The sequence below is a fragment of the Heliconius melpomene genome, chromosome 10 (genome assembly GCF_056956725.1).
Source record: "Heliconius melpomene rosina isolate 202511_hmr_F chromosome 10, ASM5695672v1, whole genome shotgun sequence".
In the NCBI taxonomy this organism is placed as follows: domain Eukaryota; kingdom Metazoa; phylum Arthropoda; class Insecta; order Lepidoptera; family Nymphalidae; genus Heliconius; species Heliconius melpomene.
Window position 1 is genome coordinate 387,068 of NC_140398.1, and position 23,194 is coordinate 410,261.

A 23,194-nucleotide genomic window follows, 5' to 3' on the forward strand; every position below is an offset into this window, starting at 1 on the left:
ATAGATCAGATCGCGAAACGCGAGTCAAAGTCATTCTCAATTCTTAGAGTAGTTTAGTATACGAAATGTGTCTTTTTATTTGATAAAGTGCTTTTTTTTTAAAAAAAATGTCGTCGTCCAATTCTTTTGTTTGATATTGATTATAAAGTACCGATATTTTTGTCCCTAACGTGCTTGGTCGATAATTTTTTTTCATTTTATCATAAAAACTAAAAAAATTGAATCTTTTTTAAGTAAATAATAGGTATATTACTTAAATATATAACAAACAATGCCAAATAATATATGATATATAACAATAAAACCATTTGAATACAAATAATACAATTAAAATATTAAAGTATATTTTGTAATATTATAAAAATAAGTATATGGTGTTTTGAAGTCATTATGTATGGGAAACATGGACGTCGGGTCTGACAGACCCAGGTCCCGTTTAGAAAGTTAAATGCTCACGTGTTTTGAACCCAGAGACACAACCACTGCTATCTACATTCATTTTGTCATTAATACGAAAGGTACTGAGCGACTCAATGGGCGAGAAGTGGCCGATTTGTAGAATTCGTAGAGCTAGATGGGCCTGTGAGACCCGACGTCCATACTTAAAGGTTAAGACTCTGTTCCCGTTGAAACACTTCTGTTTTTCAATTTCCGCCGAATTTTCGGGGCATTGCGAGTTGAATGGCGGAATTCAACACCGCGCTTTGCCTCGTCACCAGAGCGGAAGAAATGAAAATATTAAATATTTCATTCCATTGAGCGGAGACTGAACCCCCAATAGTCGTGTTGATGGTCTGTACTCTAGCTTTAAATAGATACGTAGTAGGACACATTTATTTTTCAAGATTTTCTTGAATAGGACACGAACCACTGCGACAATGTTCTTAAGCTTTATATTATTAATAATACAGAGTGTTTTTAATTTAACATTTGTGGTTAAATCCTAAAAAAATAATAGATTTAAATGGGAGTAAAATTTGGTATTAAAGCCGCTAGTTCAAGGAAGATATCAGATGAAATGGCTAGGCTGATCCTGAATTTCAGAAAAAAGATCGAAACATCCAATTTTTGTACGGAACCCTCGGTGGGCGAACCCGATTCGCGCTTGACTGATTTTTTTTAGTAAAATAAATGTATTATTTAAATAAAATTAACGTCAAACAGATTTTTCAGATAAGTAGATGAAATTTAGGTGGAGGTAATCGATTATATGAAAGGTATAATAAAATAGCAATTTAAAGCCGTCGACACTTAATGGTAAATCTCTGATTTTCTGCGAAGTAGAAACTGTGTACTTTCACTGGATTAGTTGATATGGAAAAATAACTTGGCATTATGCGGTTTTACTTCACTTATCAATTTTACTTAACATGCCTATATATATATTTGTAATATATTATAATAAAAATATATTTGACTGTGTGATATTGCCGTTTATGTAGCAAAAAACTCTTATTTCGATATTATAAGGCTGAAAACTGACTGACTTGAAAACTATACATTTGTGATTAAGTCCTAAAAAATAATAGCCTAAAAAGGGGGGCAAAATTCGTCAGATTTTTATGAGGTTATAAATACGGGCCCTAGTGAACTACGTTATCAAACTGCTCATCCAAGGTTCTAAATAGGCATCGCATTATATGTTAATATGGCGACGGGACGTCTCAACACAGCCTAATTTGACCAAGGTTGTTTGAACAATGCTTTAATCTGAAGTAAGGTATAATTAATTGTAGGTATATATTATTCCAGTGTTTACTTGCGGCTTTGCTTGCCAAGTCAAATGAAAATATCTAAGAATACTACTACTACTACTACTTGATAGAAGTGTTCATTGTTATCACGCTGCTGATATAAAACACCCTACAAGCCCTACAGCCTTCCTCAGTAGTATGGATATGCAACACAATATTTCTTTTCAATTTTAATTATTAACTCCTGCGCGAGTTAGCGGGTCCAAGTGTTCAAAAAAATCTTTAGCTTTGAGATTGAGAGAGAGAGGATTAAAATTGAAAGGCCTCCTCATCATTAATCATTGATCGAATTAATCATTAGTATAGATTATTTTTTTATTTTAATCATTAATGATTAAAATTGAAAAGATAATGTATACTAACGTATAGATTACACGAATACATCCTCATAAATAACTTATTGCTTTCAAGCATTTTACAGTATGTTAGAGCTACTTAAAAAATCTTTCTAAATAAAAATGTTTTTTTCAAAAAAAAGTTGTGTTGTTGTATAAAAATGTTATTTGTAAATTTCTAAGTGAGTAAATTGTTTGTAAATGTTTATAAGTACATATGGGCATGACAAAGAAATTGTATGTTTTCACAGCACGTTTCCTTGAAGGAAGTTATTCTAAACGGTCGCACAATCATAAATTGCTATTCTGATCAGATAATAAGGGCATTAGCTACGTTTATACGCAACGTTACTGTAACAGTTGCGTAAACACGTAAGTCTACATCTTGGGGGTTTACCTACGCATTTTTTTTATTTGTCTACTCTTCAAATTTTCTTTTTTTTTGAGCTCCTCACTGTATCCCGCATGTAGCAGAGCAACCTAGTGTTAAGACACTCCTTTCCCACTTCTGTTTCCCACTTTTTGACAAATACCTTGCGGAAGCTTGCGTGCGATTCAACACTTGCGTGTTGAGTGGCGGAACTCAACGCCGTTCTTTACCTCCTCATCAGCGCGAACAAATGAAAATATTCAAATATTTCATTGTATATTGTATTTCATTCCCGAGTAGAAAAATCGAGCTCGTAACCGTCAACCGTTCAGGATAATATAATTCAGGATATTAAAACCTAGGTCAACTTTAGGATACTATTTTAAGCCAACGAACGAACAAATCACTTTATAAATAACGTTGATATTACTGTTATGTGCAGATATTTTTAATGACATAGAATTGTAATAAATTCATTCTTAAAACATATAATTGTTTTTTGCAGATGGCGCACACAGTGGTAGCCTTAGTGGCATTGATTGCCGTGGCTATAACTGCAAAAGAGCAAACGAGATGGTCTCGCCAGATCAGCTCTTATACAGCCGATATAAGCGACTGGGTTCCCTTAACGAGTCCAGTGGACAAAGAAGAATTACCAACAATCAAAAGGCAAGCGGTAGCGGAACCTAGGATATTATCCGAACCTTTTCCAGGATTTATAAGGCCAACAGGTTTCAGTCAAGACGAATTTCCATCAAGGGCATTTCTTAACTCTCCTGTTAATCGACAATTATATTTACAATCGGTACCGTCAGCACCTCAAAATTATCTCTCAGATCAAGGTTTCAACCAAGGCCTAAGATTTGGTTTGACTCAACCGAATTTCCCATTAAGCCAAGGATTTATAACTCCTCAGTTTAACTTTGACAGCGTTCCACAATTAAAACCTCGACCGCACAATTCTCTTAATCCGATCAAATTTGAAAACTCCATCAAAACAACTCATCCAGTACCATCTCCAGTCAAACCTTTTGTCAGTCAAACTCCAAAAACTAAAGCTGAAATCCCTAAATTTGTAGATGGCTATCGCGTAGAAAATAGCAGCAATTATCATTTTGACAAGAAGAAACTACAACCATTACAACAAAAATTCAAATTTGAAGACAGCAATAAATCCAAAGAAACGATAAGTACCAACCCAAAAGCAGAAAGAGAAGAAGTTCAATTACTTTATGTACCATTAGAGTCATTGAATAGAGGACAATACAACTTTCGCAATCCCCTGACGTCAGCTCAACTCTTAAACACAGAACTTTACAATCAAAACCAAAGACCAAATCCGATAGTCCAAAATCTTGCTGGCGAATTCCAAAGACCAGCGATTAAATCTCAAGATACGTTTAACTCTCAAGAATTTCTTGCAAGCTTAAACAATCCACTACTCGACATGGATCTTTTCCCTAAATTTTCAACAAATAATTTACCATTCCCAATTACTGCATCAACAACGTCTAAACCAAAAAAACTGAAGCCTCATCAGCCACCGTTAGCCATTTTTCTTACGCAAGAAAATAAGAACGAAGACGAAGTCAAAGTCGGAGATGTTCTACATTCGTTAAAGAGTGCTGATACAGTCGCAGTGCTGGATTCTGTTAATCCATTAAATGCTCCCAAAGTATTTATTGGTCCTTCATCATTGATTCCACCACAAAATTATGTGAAATTTGAACTTCCATACTTATCTAACATAGAAAATGTTGATAAAAAATTACGGCAATTGCCATTTTTTGTAGCACCACTTAGTTACAATACACCACAAGGTTTTGCCAAAATACCTTTTCCATCTCCACATGTAGGATCGGTCATCATTAACTCTTTTATTAAAGATACATATTCGCCTCGTACGACTACAACACCTGCAAATGTTTACTCTAAGTCTTATTCTAAAGAACCAGTCCCATACAAACAAGAACAAAAATATGTCACACAAAGACCTAAAATTAGTTATTACTCTACTACTTCTCCAAATGTAAATTTACCAAGTTATGAACAAAATTATTACTCCATTGAACCTCAATCAGTAAATACTTTACGGCCCTTGAAAGAATCCGATTTCAGTAATATGCGTCAGCCGATACCCATTAAAACTGATTCATATTTTTTGAGTAACGCTGGAAATCAGTACAGCGTATCTCAATTTTTCCCAAAATCTGAGGAGCCTCAAAAATCCGCAGATGCCTTGAAACCTGAAACTACAACCACTCTGAGTACTTCATCCACGACTACAAAACCTCCTTCGACATATCCTAGTCAATTACTAGAGACACACAATCCTTATTCTATTAATCAAGCCTTTCACTTTAGTACACCCTTGGATTACCACAACTTCTTCGATGAGTATAAAGAACCTTATGTTGAAGGAGCAGTAAAACAATCTGTGCATCCCGTAACGCCTACATCTACAACAACAACAAAAATTGAATCTTCAACAACATTACCATCATATCAGCCAAGTCGGCAACCACCACTAAACTATTTACAAAATTATAGTCCCGAAATTCATCATGAAATTGAAAATCACAATGCAAGATATCCAGTTTTTGATACAAATGATTACTCCACAAAGACAGAAACAGCGCCACAAACTGAAGTAACTAATTTCAATCAAGCCACTTTAAATGAAAACAGTAAAAAAAGTTCTAATACAAATATATCTGAAGAAAAAAGTTTAGAATCTCAATCACCTACACAAGAAAATTACACTGAAGATATTAATAGAGTCCCTGAAGTTTCTTCTAACGATTTTCCTTCAATAAAATCATCTCAGGAATATAATCAGTATGATATTGACTATAACACGCAAGATTTACAGTCTTCTACCACGAGCACTACAACTACACGAAGAACCACGAGAACAAGAGGACGCCCTCGTTATCCTACAACTAAATCAGATTCTGGAGAATATTCCACCCGCGCTACTGTAACACGTAGGCCACTTAGGGAAAGAAAACCATTGCCTTCCCGATCTAGATATGAACCAAATAGAATATCGACAGAAAATCCTACTAGAAAACCATTTGACTCAAGTGAAAGCACCACGAAATCGAGCAGAACTCGAACCAGAGGGCGAGTCCATTACAAACCACAAGAAAGTGATGAAATAATTACTAAAAGAAATAAACAAGGTAGCACAGAAGGTGATTTAGCCTATCAGAGAGATGTACTACACCAAAACTATCCGGTCACGCTTATGGAGAGAACAAGTACTGTTGATATTGAAGCCATTACAGAACCATCTGCCAAAAGTATTTCCACAAATAATATAGAAATATCAAAAAATTTCGATACAGAAGATGCATACAGCAATGATCAAATTTCTTATACTGAACCTGTAAATAAAGAGTCTAAGAGTCCACATCATTATACGACGCCTGCTGATATCGTATCGGAAACCTCTTATCAATCTAAATTTTCTTCTTCTAACGAAGAATACTTGTATGTACCACAAAATAGCGGATCTCACGAAGTCAAAGACAATACTGATCCACCGCAGACTTCCCTTGAATATAAAAAGGAACAACAAGAAGATGTGTTCATTACCAGACCCACCAGCCCTGTAACAGAACAAAATGTACCCATTTACTCAATTAATGACGGATTTCAACCAATTAATCATGAAGAAATAGAAACACCACCAGAACCGGAAGAGACTGTAAGTGTTAGCCATGACTTTAATCAAAAACAAGAACAAGAGGAAAATTTTGTTGAAACAACTCCTTCTTATAACAGAGTTAGAGTCCGCCCTGGCGTTATCAGGCAATATCACCAAGCGTCCACTGAATCTACAAGATTGAAAAATGATAGAAGGAAACCTCTACAAACTATTACATACAGACCAGCTTTTGATAAGCGTCGCACTACTATGAAGATTGAAGAAATTGAAGCAGATTTGAAAACAAAGCAAGTTCATACTAGACCGGAATTTCAAGATTACAAGCAACCGGTTTATAAACCTGAACCGACAACTGAGGCAATTTCTACATCTTCTACAACAACAGAAAGCCCTCAAAGACGTGGTCAATTTCGACGCAGGAGACCAACATACAGTTCTACTACAGAAGGAACTGTTACTAGAAGAACTTATGAAGTTAAAAATCGTTTTAGAGGTCGTCGACCTACGGAAAAGCCAAGTGATAAACCCGACATACAGTCAGATATAACTACAACAACAATAAAGAATAATTTATATAGCAGATATAGAGACAGGCCCAGATTATCGGAAAGATATAACAAAAAACCTGAGACGGAAACAGAAGATCAAGTAAGTGAAGATCAAGATTCGAACTATTCTATAAATGTACCAAAATATGCCGCACCAGAATCTGAACGCTGGTCACCTAAAATTTCAAAAGATTCCTTTAAGCCATATAATCCAAACAACATTGCCGACGACACAAAAAAAGATACCATTAGTGAAAAGTTAAAAGATGACGAATTAGACATCATTACAGCGAAAAATGAATATGAAGATATACTTATTTCTGTAACACCGGCTTCAAATAACAGACAACAGAAAAAAATACCTGATATTCCGCCAACGTTAGAGGCTTTGGTAGAACAAAGTAAAGTGACCAAAAATGATTCTAGTGACAATATGTCTACTTTTGAAAGCATGCTCGAAGAAGTGATGAAAAGTCTTGAGGAGCAAGATGAAAATGAATATACAGGAAACGTAATGAAACATAAAGGTGGTGAAATTGGAGAAATTCCTCCGGAAAAAATCATATCATCGGGAGAAAATTATTCTATTAGATCCACAACGCCATTACAAGAAGAAGACTCAACACTTAGAATTGTAAATGCACCTTCCCCTATCAACACAGAGGTAAGATATATAAACATTTAGCATTAAATTTGATAAATTCCGACCAACCAACCTTCGGCCACGAGATCAAGATGTACTAAACTAAAGCAGGAACCTTCAATATGGCGCTATCAAGCTCAATCCTTTAGTCACTAGCTAAAAAAAATAATTTAAGTTTACTTGAAACTGTAATACTTAGTTAAAATGTTGTATCAAATAACTCAAATATTATATAATGATACATATATATTTTTTTAGGAGGTGACTACGCAGCCTAACCGCCGCCGCGGTTTTTGGAAACGAGTCAGAAAAGTGCGACCAACGTCAACGTCCGAAGAGATTGAAGTAGCTGAGTCGCAGTATTATTCAAATGTTGTGAATAGGCTTGGAGAAACAGTACTTAAGGGAACTTTAGAAAAAACAGGAAAAGGAAATACGAAAATAGTGGTAACAACTTACAAACCAAACTATCAATTCTTAAAAGATTTCTTCGAAGCAGATGATGACGACGATCAAGTCGACGTCATACCAAATTTTGAAATACCTAAAATATCTGCTGCTGAGAATGTTTCGCAAGCTCTTAAAGAAAAAGAAACCTTACCAACAACTACATCAGAAATCAAAACAATTAGGACAACTGAAAAAATAAACCCTGGTGATATGGACTTAGGAACAGGATCCCCAGATCCAACATTGGATGACAGCGTTTATTACACTGAGATGACTGAACCGACTCATGCTAATATAGATCGATCAGATGGACTCAGCTTCATGGATTACCTGTTTGGAGAATCTTCTCAAAATAAAGATATTAAAAACAAAACTACAAAGTTCTTAGACACTACATCTATAAACAAAAATGAATTAGAAAGTGAAGTCAACAAATTGAAAGCTACAACTGAATCTACGTTTATACCAGACGAATTCACAGCTGAAACGGTAAATGATAATGATAATGATGAAAACGTTACGGACGCTGAAATTCAGAATATATTTAAGAAAGAAATTGTAACTGAGAAATCTGTTAAAGTCGAAACTTCATCCGTATCTAGCTTCATGAATCCAGCTAACGTTGTCAGCACGTCTATGTCAACTGAGGTATCTCACGAAACAGAAATTTGCTTTAGAGGCCGCTGTATAAAAACCAATAAGAATATATTATAATAAAAAAGTGCTCACATTGTGTTTAAAATCTGTAGTGACTAGTGACAATTTGAAAAGACAATATTTTATACTTATACTCTAATTTACTCTAATTGTATATTTATTTATAAAAACTTTTTTCGAGTGAAATCCTGTAAATAGTGTAAGAATCTCTTTACTTAATTTCACTTATTTTTATTAATGACCATAAAAATAATGGTAAAAAATATAGTAGAAATAAAGAAATTGAAATGTTAGATATTTTTCAGTTTAGTTATCATAAAGGTACTTCAAATGCCAATTTAGCTCCAAATCATTTTCATATGAAAGACATTATTTTTCTAAGTTTAATTAACTAAGCAATTTATTTTTATGGTCAACTTATAAAACAATAATATTAAGGTTAGTGGCTAATAAATTAAGAATAATATATAAAATACATGATAAGTCTGTATCGCTAAGCATAAAATATACTTTTTGTAAAATAAATATATTGACTGAGAATATTATAGATTTTGTAATCAAGCTGTTTATTTATAATAATATTAATATCTTTTTCTGTCTGAAGCCGTCGTGTCGTAGCGTTACAGTGTCTGTAAACACGACGGTTGTGGGTTCAATATCCACTCGGGGGAATCTGGTTACAAAATAAGGCGTAGCGTTGAATTCCACCACTGCAACTAGCAATGTTTCAAAATATCCATGGTGCTTGGGAAACAGAATGTCTTAAAACTAAGTTCAATCTGCCTACCCGGCTATATGCGGGATATAGCATTAAGGAAATAAACCTTTATAGAAAGCAATGACCAGTAATGTCCATTATTCAGGTTTTCTTCATTTTATGTATCAATTAGGTTTACTTTTGTTATAAAAACTGGCAACATTGTCTCTATTACAACTGAGTGATATTTTTAATAGATTATTTTCTAACTTTGTACCCCACCACCCAAAGTGTATTATGTAAAGTGGATATGTGTACCATGTCTAATATAATTTATAAATAAATTATAAATAATATAAAATCGTGTTGTTTTTCCATCTGGCTTATTTTGGATTTATATGTCACATATTTATTTTAAGTCTGACGTATTTTAACAAATTAAAGATAAATTTACTGTAAAAACAATACTAACAAATTCTATTACACTGTTCTTAAATATATAAATAATTAAAATGTATGAAATGAAGATTATATGAAATATGAATATGGTTGGCGCTTGATGAGGGAGGCCTACGTTCAGCAGTGGACGGCGACAGGCTGATGAAAAAAAAATGAATATCAATTAAATGTCATGAATCTTGCCTACCGAGAACTGCCTTCCGAGTTCCGAGCCAGTGTTAGCAACATGTTTATGCTAAAATGTTGCTTGGAGTCTATTTGTATATAGAATATATTCAATTTGAATGTACTATTTACTTTATACAGCTGACCCACTATAACATACATGAAAATATCTCAATCTATTAAAATTTGCTTATAAATGATATATTAATTTTTTTTTTAATATTTAGATAGGATAATTATATGATAAGCAAGTAAGCAGAAGTTGGGATAGCCTCGGACTATAAACATAATGGTTACAGGTTCAACTTGTGGAAATGATTGTATTTTTACATTATCTCGAGTTCCACCACTCAACAAACTATGTGTTGAAAATTTAATTGTGCCTAGGGAATAGAGGTTTTCTAAGTTCCCTCTACCCCTACCCTGCTATGTTTGAATATAACGTTTAATAACATATATAATAAACAGTACAAAAAAAAATTAAAAATATTAATGGAATAAAATTTTAAAAATATTAAAAAACTTTATTTACAGATATTATTACCTACACTTTTATAAATAATGGTATATTTTTATACAGTAATCAATCTAACACTTGACATGTATCGTCGTCCACAAATCCACCATTGAGAGCGTCATTTAAAATTTCGTTTTTTTTCTTTTTAAGTTCGCTATTTATAAAAGACCGCCTTTCCTCTTTCTGCCTTATTTGTGAAACTTTCTCTGTAGATTGACGTTCAGCGAGGCCTTTGGTAAATGTATACAAGACTATAGTAAAATCACTTTCGATAAATGCTAAAGTTATACCAGGCCCCGTCTCAACAGTACATAAATTCTCTTGTAACATATTTACAAATTTCATACTAACGTCCAAACAAGTGGGTGTTGGAACGTAGATATTTATTTTTTCGGTTTTACTCGGCCTCGCTACTACGTATAAAACATCAATGTCCTTATTATAGCAATATTCAGTATCGTACATTAGTTTTCCATCAACTAAATAAATGTACAAATGGTAAGCGAGTGCTATCTTTTTGTCGCAGCTGCATCCAAGTTTCTTCATGTCTTCTTTTATTTTTATTCCCACTTCCATGATTTATTTTGCCTGCCTATTTAGATTGGTTTTGCCTGGTGGTGCCAGGTTTACAAGGAAAGTTTTGCTTGTAAACAAAGTGAAATAACCTTAAACTACTTTTGTTTGACACAAGGAACATATACTAGATTTGACGTATGTTTATACCAAAGAATATAAAATATATATAAATATAAATAGATTATAATTTCTATGTAACCAAACGTCACAGAAAATCAATAAAAGTTTAATATTGTATACAAACTTTAGGTTTTTTTTTATTTTTCCTCATTTAAAAAATGAATGAAAAAAGTAATCGTAAAAGATTTTCTAAGGAAATATTTTAAGTCTTTTAATACTGGCAATATTACCAAATGCGTTAAAAATATTATATACCTATCTAAAAATATTTGATTATCTTTTGTCCATTTTGAATTCTAATTCCAATTTCCATATTTAAATCAGATAAAAAATATATATATTACGTTTTTACTGTTTAGTTAGTAAAATAGTAAGTTGATACTATAAATAAAGAATTATTAAACATTTTTATGTTTGTTTATTAAGTAAAATTTGAAAGTGCATGCTACTTCTTTAGTTTCTTAGTCTTTACTTCTATTAAAACTTAATAACTTGAAAAGTGCTAATAGTAATGTGTTCTGTGTAGTTCAAAGTTCAAAAGGTTCAAAATATTTTATATTTCATCCTTTCCATCTATCTCTATTTAGTGCCATCTATATTTAGAATTGATAACTAAATCTTATCTATATGAATATAAGTAAGTACTTATTAGTAATTTTTCTTTATAGATGTCATCATTTTCTTTATATGATAATACATAATGTAAATTGATTCGAGATACATTTTTGACATTTAATTTTATAATAACTTTTAGAAATTATTAATTTTTATCATCAGTTACTTAAAATAGATTATTGCGCAGAAATTATTGAAAAAATATCACTGCATTAACACTATTATCTATTGTTACATAATAAAATATAATTAGTATCAATATACGATGTATTATAGTTACAATAAGGTATAAAAATATTAATAATTCACATACTGTAGTATGTAATTTACTATTTTACCAATTTTCGCATATGTCAGGATGGCCGAGCGGTCTAAGGCGCCAGACTCAAGGTTAACCTTGCCTACTCAGTAGGTTGAGCTGTTCTGGTCCTCTCTGAGGGCGTGGGTTCGAATCCCACTTCTGACAATTTTTTTGGGTTTTTTTTTCGTATTAGTGATGCTTTATATAATTTTTGTTATTATTTAATTTCATGATAGATATGTGTCAAATATGTAATTAAATTCAATTGTTTTTAATAATTAAGAAATTAATATTAATGAATTAAATTTTAGTTTTTGAAATGATTCAGAAATTAGTACTTTTTAAATAATTTCTTGAAATTTAAATAATATAATATGATGTTAAATGGCAGGATGTACAAAAGATAAATTAATCTTGTATTTTACTATACATAATAATATATTATTTATAATAATATAAATGTTATTTATTTTCTTTTTTAGGTATCAATTCAATTTTCAAAAGCATTATCAAACATTCAAGTAAGTAAATAAATATCTCAGCATATTGTTCTCTTTACAAATTACTTTTATTATGCTATATTTTATTTATAACAATCTTTATGTAATATTGTGGGAAACGAGAGTGTCTTAACACTAGGTTCCCTCTGCCTACCCTGCTGTGTGCGGGATACAGCGTGAGGCTGATTTGGTTTATTTATGTAATATTGGTGCATAATGATGATTGAACAATTGTAGCATTTTTTCAATCAAATTACAACATGGAAGTACTTATTATATAAATTATTTATTTGATTTCAAAGTGCAGCAAATGTTGTTACTTCATACCTTCTTTGGAAATACCACAAAATGCAAAGTGAATTAAAAAATATATTTTTGTACACTGAAGATTTTAAACAAATTTAGGAAAAATATATCACAATAATCTCCAAAACAAAAAGGCCAAAATCTATTTTCCCGTACCGGGAATCGAACCCGAGCCTCCTGGGTGAAAGCCAGGTATCCTAGCCACTAGACCATACGGGAGTTGAATGTTCAAGTCAAATGTTTGTATAAAAATTTGAATGAATAATTATATCTGTTACTAGGTATATAATTTTTTATGAGTAAAGTAAAGTACATATTCTGTTATACATTTTTTATTATTCATTTTTATATAAAAATATATATAAATGGATTATTCTTTTTGCCTTTTAGATTCAAAAAAATAAAGAGGAAAATATTGATTAAGATCAGTATTTTCGTATCTGCTATTTATATATAATTGATTTGTTATTTTATTAGCTGTCCACAAAAATATAAAAGTTATCTAAAAAGTAACCCGCCCCCGGGTGGGCTCGAACCACCAACCTTTCGGTTAACAGCCGAACGCGCTAGCCAATTGCGCCACGGAGGCGTTGTGAAATCGTTCCAAATTATTTATCAATTGCCTTTGAAGAATATTACATTAGTTTATTGTCGCTTTTTATCTTATAATTGAATTTTTTATCAAATAATAGCCGACTAATACTATTAGGCTTCTTACTTTGCCTAAACTATAACTCCTCATTCCGCCCAATTTTCATAAAAAGGGTACAAACTACAAAGTTTTTGCTTCACGTATTTAATGTTATATAGATTTACGAACATTTTGTTTAGTTGAACGTGCTAATCTCAGAAATTTCTGGTTCAATATGGAAAATTCTCTTTCTGTTGTATAATAATTTTTTTATTAGTTTCAGATCATTAATAACGTAGGTACTATGACACATACGAGGTGACGAACATATGATGACGTACATATGAGGTATAAATTGTAATCTCTTAACAATATTACCTTTTATTTTCTGTATCTACTTATCTTAAATCCAATAAAAAGAATTAAATAGATTTAGATAGTATCTCCTTGTGCCCCTCAACTCACAAGTGTAAGAAATTTTTAATATTTATATTTCATCCCTCTGGTGACAAGGCAAAGCGCTGCGTTGAGTTCCGCGACAAATGGAGTGTCTTAATAGTAAGTTCCCAGGTTATTATCTAAACGTCGTCATGGCGCAGGGTCACATAAGCGAGCGACTATAAACGCGATAATAGTGGGTTCGATTCTGCCTGAGCAGCACACGCAATGCTTAAAAATTCGCCGGGAAATGGAAAACTAAAGTGTAACCTTTACTTACCCAAGTTCCCTCTGCATAGCATAGTGCCTAGTGCCTCATGCTATATGTGTGATACGTGAGGCTGAAATAATATAAAAATCTTAACCAGATGGCGTTTATTAACGGTTATAACGCCATCTAGCCGGTGGCATGTCAGTGCTAAGTACAGTCATTTAGTAAGAGATGTCTGTCGCTCAAGGAGTACAAGTACATACACATAATAAATTTATTTAATTATTTTTTTAGTCAAACAGTTATTTAAATTCAGTTAAAATATAATAGATATAACTTTTTGTAGTACCTGTAATGCTGATATTAAGCTTTATCTAACCTATGTAAGTAAACATTTAAGTAACTAATGTAATAATAATGTTACTTACTTTACTTTACTTATTGGTTATGTGAAATGTTTGCATTTATAAAAGTGAATATGTGTAGTGATATATGTAGGTATTTACAAATATATTGTTTCATTGACTGTTAATAAGATTAGACATAGTATACTTACATTACACCGATTTATGTTTGCAACTATTGTGGGAACCCAAATATATTTTTATAAATATATTTTACCCACATTTTTTTTTTAAATATTTTCTTTGTAACAGTGTTACAGTATAAAATGTATAATTGTTAACTATCATATTTATTGATAGATATCAAGTCTTGCTTATTTCATAAATATCAAGAAACATTATAGGCCGCTATAGTTCAAGTTAATCACACCAGTAAAGTCGCAAGTAAAAGTAGACTTAAGTTTACTAATTTTAAATTTAAATTTTACTTTGCTTCATCTATTTCATTATTTACTATAAGAATATTGCCAACGTCCATACCACGTTGAACACACCGGTTCTCGTCCGATCACCGAAGTTAAGCAACGTCGGGCGCGGTCAGTACTTGGATGGGTGACCGCCTGGGAACACCGCGTGCCGTTGGCTTTTTGCTACATTTCATCATATTTAAGGGGACAAAAAGAGATCTTTTACGATCCCAGAGTTGACTTTGGGGAAGTTTTTTTTTTGAAACTAAAATTTGAACTTTAACAGACTTAGTACTAATATTAGTAAATAGTAGTAGTAGTAATATAGTGTATGTGTCGTCTCTGCACTCTAATACTGCACCTCAATTAACAAACTTTGTACTTTAGTCAAGATAACTGTGAACGAAAAGTAAAAGTATTACAGTTACAAACATTAGCATGTACAAAAGTAATAAAACAGAATAAGTCCGAAATAAGGAAAACAATTATATATTTTTATATTTTAAAATTATTTTATTTTCGTTATAACAAATAATTTTATTATCAGACTGCATTGATTTGCTACTAGGTTTCTACAACATCGAAAATTACTACTGCTTATTATATTATAATATTTAGTAAATTGCACAGTCAGCCTAGACTTGTGTTTTGGACTCCTTATGGCGTCGCCAATACTTAATAACAAAATCAACACCACGTTCTCCAATCATAATAGAAGGCGCATTAGTATTTCCTCGAACAATGACTGGCATTATAGAGGAATCGATCACTCTTAAGTTACAAATACCATACACCCTTAATTCATTATCTAAAACTGCCTTTTCATCAAATTCAGGACCCATTTTACATGTACCGACAGGATGATATGTAGTAGAAGTATAAGCTTTGGCCAAACAAATATAATATTCCTCGGTACCCCAAAGATAATGTTTACAAGCGGGTAGAGGCTCTCTTACGAAATACGCTCCATTCGATCTAAAAGCTTCCGTTTCTTCCAACGATAGTAAAAACTTAACACCTCTTAACAAAGGTATAAAATCCCTCTCATCACCAAAATAATTTGGATATAGTAATGGGGGTCCAGCTGGATTTGATGCGTTTAATAAAAGCACCCCACGACTTTTGGGCACCAAGTTCATAGTCCTAGGTATAACACCATCATAAAAACTAGTTGGTAATATAGAAACCGTTTCTGCCGTTATTGGATCTTCTATAAATTCTCTCCAATTCGGTGTATGATCGACTTGGTACTGTACGTCTGGTGCAATCAAATCACGTTCCGTTTTGAGAAACGACAATGAATTAACCGGTCCGTTACCTGACAACGGTCCTTTTTTAATATACATTCTGGCGTAATCTTGTACTGTTTGTAAAATTTCCTCTTGACTCACTGTAGTCGATGTTTTATTTGGTAAAGCTACTATAATTCCATTGAAAGTGACATGATCGTGTAAATTTTCTCCGACTGCCAAATCTTTTATAACAGGTATACCTAAATCTTCCAAATGTCTTTTCGGACCAATTCCCGATAGCATTAATAGTTTAGGTGAATTTATCGATCCAGCACTCACAATTATTTCTTTTTTAGCGTAAACTGTATATTTTTTACCATCTTTTACATAAATAATACCATAGGCGTTTTTGTTTTTATCAATTAATATTTTCGTGGCTTCAGAATTGATTTCGACGTAAAGATTTTTTCTCTTATATCTTATTGGTTGTATGAAAGCTGTGTTTGTAGATACCCTTTCGCCATTGAAAGAGATAGCTTGGGCTTGCATTGTGCCTTCTTGATATCGGGCATTATAATCATTTAAAGGCAATCCTCCTTGGTTAAAAGCGTCAGTCAACATAAGTGAGGGTTTATCGATGTAAGGATATCTGGATACATATTGTTCTCCACTGACGCCGTGGTATTTTAGATCTAGAGCCTCTATGTTTAAATTTCGTTCTGACTTTTTGAAAAATGGAAGAACCTGTTAAAAATTTAGGAAATTGTTTTAACTAAAAAAACATTACATATAATTAAAATGAGGCCATTGTGGGGCAGCGGCACAGCGTCACATGCGATGGTTGACAGTTCGATTTCCATACGGGGAGTAAATTACTACGTGGGTAACTGAGTGGATTTACACTGGATTCTCTATTGCAATCCCTGTCATAAAAAGCAGTAACGACTTGGAATTAGAGCGCTTGGACGGTTTCCAAGAGGCGTGAATTCAGTCCTGCTACGTTAAAATTTTTATACGTTTTCTAAAAATATTTTTCTATCTTTAGAGTAAAATAATATTTTCAAATGTCAAAAGCAATAACAATATCAATTATTTTAATATATATATAACTAACTTCCTCATAACTCCAGCCTTTGTTACCCATCGCTGCCCAGCCGTCATAGTCCACTCTGTTACCCCTAATATACGCCATTGAGTTGATTGAACTGGAACCTCCCATCACTTTTCCTCTGAAATGGTATTTAATTTATGTAGATATGTCCGTAAATATTAAAAATGTTTTTATATTTATACTAGTTATATACGTATGAAAATGTATATACTAAAGCGAAAACGAGGTTTGTTAAATACGCAAATTTCAAGAAGTACTGGTTTCAATTGTAAACATAATTTAGTTTTGAGGTTTGGAAGTATAAAATATACTCAAAACAATAAGTATCTTTCATACTTCCGATGCACTCAACTGTACCTGTAGTACTATTTACATAGTTATTTACTGGGGCCATCGTGATGCAGTGGAACAGCGTCTGACCTATTTAAAAGCTTTTTTTTAATTTCCTCCCTCTGGTAAGAAGACAGAGCACGGCAATGACTAGAAAATTGAGCGGTGCATAGGAAACGGAAGATCTTAACACTATGTTTTTCCTTTCTATCCTGGTATATGCGGAATACAGTGAAACAAGAAAAGTCAAATTGAAAATATAGGTATAGTATTTGGAAAAATACCTGGGCCAAGGACACCTGCCTCCGGGATGAGCAAGACAGCTCTTCCCATTGGGCTCTGTAGTATAAGCCCAGTCTATGTTAGATCCCAGAAGTGCAGTTGATAGACCCGGTACATAAGTCACGTCTGGTTGTTCAGGACCGGCCTCTAGGAGTAATACCTGACAAAATATAATACTTGTCACTAAGTTAATTAAATTTAAGTTTAAATGATTTGATAATTTTCATCATCTTCATCCTTCTGCGAGCGTTATCAGTGGTGCTTGAGAAGGAGAGGGCGGAACGGGCGCTAGGGCTTTTGCTGAATTCGCCATCCAACACAAGAGACCGAGACGCCGGAGGAGTGCACACGACCTTCCTCCCTAATGAGCCGATTAGATTGGGGAAGCTAATCGCCTACTAACCTGGACCGAGAAGGCAGGCACAGGTTGCCCCCGCACTTTAATCTGTACAGGCCGTCGAGGATGACCAAACCACCTTTGACTCCGTGTCCTGCAGGCTAACGCCACCGTGTTGCACGGAAGACTAGTCCCCCTGTCCCGCAGGCAGTGGCGGTCGAAAAGGAGCACCTTTAGATTTTAGTGGGTAATCGGACGGCCTACATCTGCTAGTCCGCGAGTCCCACATAACTCGCTCGAGCCCCCACTCGGGCGGGTATTCGTAATAGAATTTTCTCACGATAAAAGTACTCGCGAGTACACTAAAGAATTTGACCTTCTATTAATAATAAAATTCCATGGGTACAATCGATAGGGTCTAGAATTACCTTAGCTCTTGTCTAGAACACGAGGGATCCGATAGTGAGGACCGTGAAACAAGATGAGTTCCTCGTAGCAACTTATGACATGCTCCTTATTTTTAGACATGTGTGCTACGCACTCCTTAACGGCCTTTGCATTACTACGATGCAGAATGAATTGAATTATTATAAGCGATTATTATTTTGATTTTGAGATTATTTTTTGCTATTTTTTTTAATTCGAATTATTTTAGCTATAGTGGAGGTAAAACGTTCAAAATAAACAGTCAAATAATTTTATTCAAAATAAGAAGTTACATGCTTCATTTTTTTTGAACGTCAAATAACTTACCATCAGTTCAGTAAAGTTCAGTTAAGAATCGGCGCAAGAAACTCAGCGGGACTTTTGTTATTAAATCAATTTTATATAAATATACATTTAATTATTTGTGACAATGATACGTTTGAAACAGACTTGAGCGAGCATTTCATTCCCAAGGCGTGTTATCATTTATAAAATCATTAATTTGGTAATATCCTTTAACAAACAAACGTCTTTTCACATTTTTTTTAAGTCGTGATATAGAAAATTCTCTGACGTTGTCTGCGATCCTATAGTAAAAGTAAAAGCGCAAACATTCTCCCATAAAATAATTACGGATTCGATGTAATCGAGTCACAGGTGCACTAAGATTAAACCTGTTCCTGGTATTAATATTATGAACATCACCAATTTTGGAAAAATCATTAATGTTTTTTTAACATACATTCATGTTTCATTAATGTTTTAATGTTTTTTTAACATACAACGTTTGAATATCCTATCCTATATCTTATAAAACAAAGTCGCTTTTCGTGTCTGTCTGTTGTTTTTAACTCTTCTTCTAAACCACCCAACGGATTTTAATGCGGTCTTCACCATTAAGTCGAGTGTTTTTCGTAGAAGGTTTATATATAGTTTATTATTTGTACATTCTTATGTAAATTAACATAAATACGATAAATGTGTACAAAGTCCTACCCGTTGAGACACTTTGGCGCATGCGCTGCTCTAATGGTAAGTACTACATGAAAAAAATGTACTGGAGTATTGTTCCTCTTAATAAGATCTACAAAAAAGTTCGCGAGAGCATATTCGTATCTTTTAAGAATAACGTGTAGTGATCATTTTTCTGTCTAAAAATAGTAATTTCAATATATTTTTTATTGTGAGGGATATTTTTCCATAATGGTATCAATCCTTATCCTTTAAAATACTTTATTAAATTTCTACGTTAAACGAAGATAAAATTTGCTTTTTAAACTATTTCGAAATTGCGAATAGTTTTAGAGAAAAACGTATTTAATTATTGACACATCACGCCGTTCACACATCAACTGTATCGAGTCAAGTTTCACTTATCCCTTACTCTCAGCATATAAATAAGTATATTAGTTACGTTAGCCATTTAATGTAGATCAAAACTGTCTTTTTTGTTTTTCATTTTAATAAGTACTTTAGAAGTTGTTACAATATCAAAAAATCCTTGCTGCGAAACGCGCCTCGCGACGTTATGCTTATACAAGCGAGTCCGCCGCGCCCGCCTGCCTTACACGCATCGGTGGTTCAGTGGTAGAATGCTCGCCTGCCGCGCGGGCAGCCCGGGTTCAATTCCCGGCCAATGCATTCTATTTAATTTTCGTCACAGGCAGCCACGTAGTGCTTGCTTTTCATCAGGGACAGAATACCCTCTTCAGCATTAACCACAAGTTCGAAAAAAAAAACCCGCCTGCCTTTATAGCAACGAAGATTTAGATGTGTTTGCACGTATTGGATAATTCGAGTTGAATGTATTATTTAATGTCATAGAGATAGTTAATAGTTAGATAGTTAATATCTAAATATAGTAATTTAAATATATTTTAATAAGTACTTGAAAAGATTAGTAGCACAGATTTAAAATTACGGTACCTACTAAAAAATCCTTGCTGTGTAAAACAATTGGAAAATCCTTATTGAAACTACGAAAATGCGGGTTGCATTAGGGTTTAATTAATTTTCACATTATCTTAAGTGCTTTGCAAACATACATTATATAAATAATCCAGTAGTAAAAGCGGGCGAAGCCGCAAGAGGGTCGCTAGTATATTATATTTTTTTTTAACTTTTGCCTTAAGGAGTCACTATAATTAATCTTTTTCGATTTTTAATTATAGACTAATTTATATTTTTCGGTTTTTAATTTTTTAAGAAAACTTTAATGAAAACTGGGATGAAATCCAAAAAAATGTACCTCCAGACCCTAGACTATCACGATGCAAAAAGTAATTAACTTCTGTTTGGTAGTTTTTACGTGATTGACGAACAAACAAAGTGGTTTTTTACCTCCTATAATCGATATATTAAACGCACTAATTTTTTTTTTTATATCTTTCATGTACAGAATTGACTGTTTTATCCTTATATTATACATAGAGATTATTTACACTATGCAGGCCAAGCACGAAGATAAGTGTTATAGCGTGAATTCAACAGGAAATTTACTTGCAGCGATATTTCAATTAAAGTATCGTTAAAAGTTATTGCCCAATTAGAATTTTGTTGTATTTGAATTAGTAAGTACTTAGTTATTTTTATATATCGTAAAAAGAAACGTTGAAATTTATCTTGACAACAAATATTGAATGTAATTTTTTTTACTTCACGCTTTATTATCCCTAGCGAGGTAGCCGGAGAGAACAGAGGACCAAGCATTACGGTATTTGCTTACCTCTTTCACCTCGTCCACTGTCATTGACCTCCTTACACAAGCCCTACGGGGAGTCTTCGTGATACGTCTTTTTACGTAACCTTCCGTAGTAATTATATATAATAGTATACTGGTTACTGGTTGTGGTTTAATATTCCTATCCTATTTTAATCTGCGACATTTATGTACTTTTTCCAAGGTTTTTTTACTTATGCGATGCGTGCAAATTAATACATTTTAATTTATTCTGTGATATCAGCGGCAATCTATGCTGTAATAAAGGCAAGGTTTGCACCGTAAATATGTTTACTAATATAATGATTTTTGTACTCATTCATTTATTTGTATTTACGTAAATATAATTATTAAACATAATGTTTTTGTTTTATGAATTTATTATTCCAAATGATAGGAGAGTGAAGGATGTTTATTAGTTTTACTCGAGATTCAAGAAAAGTAACTGTTTTCATTTAACCAAAGTATTATACAAGGTACTAGGTATATAAATAAAATGAACAATTTGATTAATAAAATTAACATTCTTCACATAAATTATTAATAACTCATGCTTTAAGTCTACATTCAATTAGTGAATTTGTTGAAACTTTGCGTGTCACTCCAACGTGAATTCTCTGAGTAAAATGTAAAACTAAAGTATATTTTGTCACGCTTTTTCTCATAGGAGGGTAATCAAATGTTACCTAGTGTCATGACACAGTGTGTTGCTGTCTTGCTAGATGTTCATGTTCCAAAGAAGGAATCAAATCCACTACCACGACGCACAACTGTCACACACTGTCACAACGATGTTCTCATAGATAGTATTTCTATTGCAACAAGTTAAACTTACCTTCCATTTAGGATTATCTGTGAGTCGATTAGCAACGACACAACCAGCAGCTCCCGCGCCGACCACTACAAAATCATATTCACTGGGCTTTTCTGTTTCTTCATCTTTAATGTGATATTCCGTTTGTATCCTTGTATCTACAGAACCTCCATAAATCTGCGCCACGAGACTGAGGTAGACATAGCCAAATGTCGAACAAGCTGTGATAGGCGTGTAAGGAGGACAGACTTCTGACAAATTCAATGGTTGCCAGATCATGGTATTATTCTACCTGTAAGTGGCGTTTTAGGTAATTTGATTGAGCATCTATTTCAATATAAACAATATTGAAGTAAAGAGCCCTTAAATTATAAATCAAATAATACTGCCGAGAAAGGCGATAATTTCTTCCATCTGGTGTCGGGGCAAAAAGCGGCGTTGAATTCTGCCACTCAACACACTTTAAAATTCAGCGGAAAATAAGGAACATTGTGCCTTAAGACCAAATGCTTTCTGTGTGGATACAGCGTGATTGTAAAGTGTGTTATTTAATAAAAAAATCTTTATTTAACTTCTATCTACACAGGCGGTAGCGGCGGCGGTATAAGCAGCCTTTAGTATAAATTGTTTTTCGACACTTAGATCTATATCTAACGGTATAGAATATAAAGAAAGTAGAAAACAGATGAATAAAGATGCTCTGTTATCCTGGCAGGTATCAACATTTGGGATAGGCCATACCCCATAAGTATGTTTATATACATATACGTTTGTGAATTTAAAAAATTACAATTATTATTATATAATAAACGTACCGTGTGTTTGCACCGCAGAATATTGACTGATCCTGATGTGAGGTGTAGGCTGCAGTCGAATACATTTCTGAATTAATAAACAATAATTTTCTGTTTCCGTTTAATTATTAAATCTGATAATTAAGTTAATTATTATTTAATACGTTACTTAATTAGGTTTAAGAAGGCGATGATGAGCAAGGCCGGACTAAGGTGAATGCGGGCGGGGCTACTTCCCCGTACCTTACAAGACCTTACAAGAGAGGACGTCCTCCACAGTAAAGATCCCAAACAATTTTTTCATATATTCAGTTTCGTATTAGGCTTATAAGTACACACTGCTTTTGCTTGGATTTTTAGTTTTATTAATAT

At 33.2% G+C, this 23,194-nt stretch overlaps 3 protein-coding genes and 4 non-coding genes across 7 annotated transcripts in view; 3 read left to right on the forward strand and 4 right to left on the reverse strand.

Moving 5' to 3' along the window:
* LOC146535020 (uncharacterized) overlaps positions 1–9,488 on the forward strand; it is a 32,037-nt gene extending 22,549 nt beyond the window's left edge. The window contains exons 2-3 of the mRNA XM_085190992.1: positions 2,965–7,344; positions 7,582–9,488. Coding sequence (XP_085047118.1) covers positions 2,965–7,344; positions 7,582–8,487 — 5,286 coding nt within the window. The 3' untranslated portion in view covers positions 8,488–9,488. The remainder of the gene's footprint in view (positions 1–2,964; positions 7,345–7,581) is intronic.
* A 32-nt stretch (positions 9,489–9,520) lies between these two features.
* Positions 9,521–11,000, reverse strand: LOC146535024 (uncharacterized). Its single transcript, XM_085190993.1, has one exon. The coding sequence runs from the start codon at positions 10,842–10,844 to the stop codon at positions 10,335–10,337; it is 510 nt and encodes a 169-aa protein (XP_085047119.1). The 5' UTR covers positions 10,845–11,000; the 3' UTR covers positions 9,521–10,334.
* A 931-nt stretch (positions 11,001–11,931) lies between these two features.
* TRNAL-CAA (transfer RNA leucine (anticodon CAA)) lies at positions 11,932–12,045 on the forward strand. The gene is made up of 2 exons: positions 11,932–11,969; positions 12,001–12,045. It is a non-coding gene; the product is annotated as a tRNA-Leu (tRNA).
* A 788-nt stretch (positions 12,046–12,833) lies between these two features.
* On the reverse strand, positions 12,834–12,905 carry TRNAE-UUC (transfer RNA glutamic acid (anticodon UUC)). The gene has a single exon. It is a non-coding gene; the product is annotated as a tRNA-Glu (tRNA).
* A 296-nt stretch (positions 12,906–13,201) lies between these two features.
* Positions 13,202–13,275, reverse strand: TRNAN-GUU (transfer RNA asparagine (anticodon GUU)). The gene has a single exon. It is a non-coding gene; the product is annotated as a tRNA-Asn (tRNA).
* Positions 13,276–14,836: 1,561 nt separating this feature from the next.
* On the forward strand, positions 14,837–14,955 carry LOC146535028 (5S ribosomal RNA). The gene has a single exon (XR_014878384.1). It is a non-coding gene; the product is annotated as a 5S ribosomal RNA (ribosomal RNA).
* Positions 14,956–15,243: 288 nt separating this feature from the next.
* LOC146535029 (glucose dehydrogenase [FAD, quinone]-like) lies at positions 15,244–22,938 on the reverse strand. The gene is made up of 5 exons (XM_085191387.1): positions 22,844–22,938; positions 22,050–22,320; positions 17,735–17,892; positions 17,124–17,238; positions 15,244–16,753 (listed from the first exon to the last, which is right to left on the reverse strand). Exons 2-5 carry the CDS (start codon positions 22,305–22,307, stop codon positions 15,413–15,415), a joined length of 1,872 nt encoding a protein of 623 aa, XP_085047513.1. The 5' UTR covers positions 22,308–22,320; positions 22,844–22,938; the 3' UTR covers positions 15,244–15,412.
* Between the last annotated feature and the right edge of the window lie 256 nt (positions 22,939–23,194).

Excerpts from the sequence above, each read along its gene's own strand:
- LOC146535024 (XM_085190993.1), bottom strand. The coding sequence starts at position 10,844 with ATGGAAGTGGGAATAAAAATAAAAGAAGACATGAAGAAACTTGGATGC.
- LOC146535029 (XM_085191387.1), bottom strand. The coding sequence starts at position 22,307 with ATGATCTGGCAACCATTGAATTTGTCAGAAGTCTGTCCTCCTTACACG. Across the intron at positions 17,893-22,049 it reads CAGATAATCCTAAATGGAAG|GTATTACTCCTAGAGGCCGG; the intron begins GTAAGTTTAACT and ends ATATTTTGTCAG. Across the intron at positions 16,754-17,123 it reads AAGGCTGGAGTTATGAGGAA|GTTCTTCCATTTTTCAAAAA; the intron begins GTTAGTTATATA and ends AATTTTTAACAG.